Here is a 5071-nt window from a genome sequence, read left to right on the forward strand (position 1 = left end):
TTCCTCAAGAATGTATGCAATAAAATTGAAGATGTAGAGTGTGAAGTTTTAAGACTCTTGAGGAAGAGGATAATGAATAGAAAAGGAGAAAGAAGGGAAAACATCACTACAGAATTATTTTCATTTTCCAAATTTCATATAAGTAAGAGATCTTTTAACTTTTAGTTCAAAATTACTTTTGAAAATAATTTAAAATTTTTATAAAAAATATTTTTCATACAAAGAAAATGGAGACCATTTTTAATTATAAAAATGTGGACTATTATGTCAAGAAATACTTCATGTTATTGTGTTACATGGTTTTGAAATTTTTAAGTAATACATGTGTGATGCGCTAATCACATGAGTGCTTCACGGTACTTTTAACACTTCCACTTAAATATGAAAAACTGTGATATGAAAAAATATATTCACATGTGAATTTCTTTGAAGTTTATGAAAGAAATATTTCACACCTTTATTTTCATACAACTTTTACCTAATAAAATTTTTGAAATATGTGATAATATTTAACATTTCTTGTTTACATGATTTTTACCTCATAAATTCTGTTTTATTAAGAGCAAAGAAATACTTCATGTATTATCTTCATATTAGTTTTCTTGTTTTTAAAAGTTTAAGTAAAGATATAGTGTGAAAAATTGCTTCATGTATCAACTTCATGCTACTTTATGCATTTTCTATTGTATAAATGGATGCGAAGAAACAACATGAACATGCAATGTGAAGAATTCTTTCACACTACATGAAACATTGTTGAGAATAAAATTTTTTTATTAGGGTGCATTTAATGCATGGATGTTAAATCTTTCTCTATCTAATAGTTACTTATGAGTGGATAATATATATTGTATCTACAAACCACATTTAAAGCATGATTTAAGAACTAAAATTAAAAAGAAATTACTTGAACATCTTTTTATATTCTCTTGAGCAAATATGAAATTTTTTTGAATTTTATTTTAGAAATCAACTCTTACTCAGTGTGTAGGTGAAAGTTTCATCTTCTAATTGCTTAAGTTTGTAGAAAGAGGTATGAAAACACCTATTCGGTCTGGTGTTTAAGAAAAAAATCGAAGTGTTATAGTTTGACACTAAGAAAGTAAGTATTTGTAAAATAATTTTGAAAAAAAAATAGAAACACTTAAGTATTTGACTTAAGAATATGATGGAGACATCCCCTATAAAACCATTGTTTGTTCTTTCTCTTTAACTTATAATTTTAGTATTTATATTCGTTGAAGTGCACTAGTACTTATTAATTTTTTATTTATTATCAATTATTTATTTAAAAAGTTAAAAGATTGTTGGTAATTTATTTTACGAATAATTAATTTTAAAAAAAAATATCCTTATTGATTTCAACAACCATTTACCTCTTATTTTGATTATTAAATTATTTTTCTAACCTTTGACTCGTAAACTAAAATAGCTAAAAATTTAAAGAAACTCAATTATCCCTTCTTGACTTGACTTTTGAGCCAACAGAAACAACTTAAATAATAATTTTGGCAACTTAAATACAAGCCTCTTAATATTTTTATTTTATTAAAACGTATATGTGAACAATTCCTGCCCTTACGTGTGCCAGAAAAAAATCATTCCCGTTCCATGAGCAAACAGCCAAACACGACCTTAGAGTTTTGGAGCATGAATGAAGCGTGAGACAATTGGACGGTTAAACACAGAACCAGAGCCACATGGCGATCCTTGTGTCACCCGATGGCCATTCCCTCGCCTTATGGCGGAGCAGTGTGATGCCAAAAACGCCCAAGTCGAAGAGATTAAGCTCAATCCGGCAAACACGAGCAGCACTTGTTGAAGCAACGCCCAGACCCGATGGACCCGTCTTGCGCCTTCAAGTGGATCGAACTGAGGATATGCAGGCGGAGGCGAGAGCCATGGCTCGTGCAGCTAATGCCTCTGTCTACTCTCCCCAACTCCTCTTGAGCAAATACGGGTCACGTCCATTGCAGGTGGGTTTTGTTTTGGATGTCTTGGGGAATAACTAGTTGTTTATTTGGTTGTATTGATGGAGAGCGAAATGATTAGGTTGTGCGGAGAACTGTTGAAATACTGGTAGCTCTTGGTGGGTTTGCGTTGAAATTGTTGGTGGACGAAAGGAATGGAGTATTGGAACGAAACAAGCGGAAGAGGGCAGCTGAGCTGAGAACCATTTTCACTCGATTGGGTCCGACTTTTGTTAAATTAGGTCAGGGCTTGTCAACTCGGCCTGATATCTGTCCTCCTGAGTACCTGGAGGAGCTCTCTCAGCTTCAGGTCTTTCATTCTCTTTCCCGTCTCGCCATTTTCAGAATTGAATTTTTCTAACCCAATATAACTTTATGTGTTGTTGATTGAACGAGTAGGATGCTTTACCCACCTTCCCCGATGCAGAGGCATTCGCGTGTATTGAGAGGGAGCTGGGTCTTTCCCTTGATTCCATTTTCTCTTCAATTTCTCCATCTCCAATTGCAGCCGCCAGTTTAGGCCAAGTTTACAAAGCTCAATTAAAGTATTCTGCCCAGATTGTTGCTGTCAAGGTCCAACGCCCTGGCATTGAAGACGCCATTGGCCTCGATTTTTATCTTATCAGAGGTCTTGGGTTCCTGATAAATAAATACGTTGACATAGTTACTAGTGATGCCGTTGCCCTCATTGACGAATTTGCTCGCAGAGTTTATCAAGAGCTCAACTACGTGCAGGTTACTTACTTTTTTCTTGGCCTTGTTGATTTTGGATTTTCTAGTCGATAGCTTTTTAAAATGTTGAATGACCAACCTGCAGGAGGGACAAAATGCCAGGAGGTTCAAAAAGTTATATGCTGATAAGCAGGATGTCCTTGTCCCGGATATCTTTTGGGATTACACCAGTTGTAAAGTATTAACCATGGAGTGGGTTGATGGAGTGAAACTAAATGAACAAGAAGCCATTGAGAGACAAGGTTTAAAGGTTTTGGATCTGGTGAACACGGGTATTCAGTGTAGTCTTCGGCAGCTACTGGAGTATGGTTATTTTCATGCTGATCCTCACCCTGGTAATCTACTGGCAACACCTGAGGGGAAGCTTGCTTTTCTTGATTTTGGAATGATGAGTGAAACACCTGAAGAAGCAAGATCTGCAATTATCGGTCATGTTGTTCACATGGTGAATCGAGATTATGAAGCGATGGCCCTTGATTACTATGCTTTAAAGTTCTTATCTCCTGATGTAGATGTATCTCCAATCGTGCCGGCACTCCGTGACTTCTTTGATGATGCACTTAGTTACAGTGTCAGTGAACTCAACTTCAAAACACTGGTGGATGGTCTTGGTGCTGTTCTATTCCAGTATCCTTTCAATGTCCCGGCCTATTATGCATTGATATTGAGGTCACTCACTGTGCTAGAAGGTTTGGCACTTTATGCCGATCCGAATTTCAAGGTCTTGGCTGCTTCATACCCGTATTTTGCTAAAAGGCTTCTCACAGATCCAAATCCATACCTCAGAGATGCTCTTATTGAGTTGCTTTTTAAGGACGGAAGGTTTAGATGGAATAGACTTGAAAACCTTCTTGTTCAGGGAAGAAAAGATAGAGACTTCTCAACCAAAGATGCTTTACAACCTGTCTTGAAGCTACTACTGGATGCAGATGGTGAAGAGCTCAGGATTTTGGTGATTAAGGAGTCTGTTCGTGTAACCGAAGCTGTTGTTCTAGGCTCTCTCATTGATACCTACAATTCTGTTCCTTATTACATGCAAACTCTAATTTTTAACAGCAATGGTAACGGTAACGGTAACGGTAACGGTAATGGATTCCTATCAATGAGCTATGCTGAAACACAAAGCATGATAGAGCTTCGGGATCAAGTTTTTAGGATCTGGGGGCTTTTCCGTTCATCTGAAAACTTCGATCCATCTATTCTCCAACCGATATTACAGGTAATTTCTTTGTACTGTGCGGCTTGTTGAATAATAAACTACATATATTGGCTGCTAAACTTTGTTTTCACTAGTTTATAATATTAAGTTTCATGTACTTTTTTTTGGATAACATTCTTCAACTGAAATCTAGATTTCATTCTTTGTGAAGATGGTAACTCTAAAGCAGTGGAAGAAAATGAGTGTTGCTGAAACTTTTTTAGTTGGTAGATGTTGAAAATGAGAGTATTGGCATATAAAAAATGAAGTTGGAGGCTTTATTGTCAAGTTAAGACTTTTTAGTTAAATTGGTCATTTAACCAACTTATCTAATACAATTGTCTTGCAAGAAACCAATATATATTTTTTTTTAAATCTTAGATAGCTGGTTACACTTTACACTTTTGCTTTGAAAGGGGGTTGGAGTTAGATTCTTGTGTGATTTCTGTCTTCTGAATAATAAATATTATTCTTGTTTGGTTTTACTTGATTCCATAAAAAGATATTAAAATTGAGTTAAACTAGTTTGGTTTTGAAACTTGGATTCCCTTCGACCTAAAGACATTCGTACCGTTTATATTTAACGACAAAGCTAATAGATGAAGCACATTGGCAGGTCCTTCAGCAACCTGAGGCACGAAATCTTGGGGAACGTGTTGTTGGTGGGATCTTTCAGCGTCTTGCAGCACGGTTTCTGCAGCAATTACTCCGGTCACAAACAATAAATTCTACTTCAGTTTCATAGGTATTGCCAACAACTAATACAAATTACTTATAGAATGTTTCTTAATGTATTCTCTACCGATATTCTTTTTGTCTATTACTGGCCACACTGGAGAGAAGACAAATTAAAACGGATAAAACTGGTGTAAATTTCTTAATAAACCCCTTTTCGTGCTGTACTATCATGGTAATATTCTCCATATCACTGTATAATACAAACAAAATAGAAGCCATTTCCAGAAAGTCGTAGCAGCAAAGAGAAATTTGTTGCTATTTGAAGAAAAAGAAATTTTGATTGTGCTTAATGATTTTACATGTGAGAAGGTTCAGCGGACAAAATTCCATGTGAAGATAGGTCTTAACAAAATCATTACAGGCAACTCTCACTTATTTTGTATTAAGTGAAATAAATCATTAAGGGTATGACTGAAATTATATTGTAAACAAA

The 5071-nt window shown here is 35.3% G+C and overlaps 1 protein-coding gene across 1 annotated transcript; it reads left to right on the top strand.

Annotated features, from left to right (window-relative positions):
- The first annotated feature begins 1562 nt into the window (after window positions 1-1562).
- LOC110817327 (Protein kinase superfamily protein) lies at window positions 1563-4802 on the top strand. Its single transcript, XM_022045820.2, has 5 exons — window positions 1563-1976; window positions 2053-2280; window positions 2370-2705; window positions 2788-3921; window positions 4517-4802. The coding sequence occupies exons 1-5, from the start codon at window positions 1701-1703 to the stop codon at window positions 4643-4645; spliced, it is 2103 nt and encodes a 700-aa protein (XP_021901512.2). The 5' UTR covers window positions 1563-1700; the 3' UTR covers window positions 4646-4802.
- Window positions 4803-5071: the final 269 nt, after the last annotated feature.

This window comes from Carica papaya, chromosome 2, assembly GCF_054855325.1.
Source record: "Carica papaya isolate Zhongbai chromosome 2, ASM5485532v1, whole genome shotgun sequence".
Lineage (NCBI taxonomy): Eukaryota > Viridiplantae > Streptophyta > Magnoliopsida > Brassicales > Caricaceae > Carica > Carica papaya.

What these genes read in the sequence shown, in the direction of transcription:
- LOC110817327 (XM_022045820.2), top strand. Translation starts at nt 1,701, where the DNA reads ATGGCGATCCTTGTGTCACCCGATGGCCATTCCCTCGCCTTATGGCGG. An exon ending in ACGGGTCACGTCCATTGCAG is followed by an intron (nt 1,977 to 2,052) that starts GTGGGTTTTGTT and finishes CGAAATGATTAG; the next exon opens with GTTGTGCGGAGAACTGTTGA. An exon ending in AAGAGCTCAACTACGTGCAG is followed by an intron (nt 2,706 to 2,787) that starts GTTACTTACTTT and finishes ACCAACCTGCAG; the next exon opens with GAGGGACAAAATGCCAGGAG.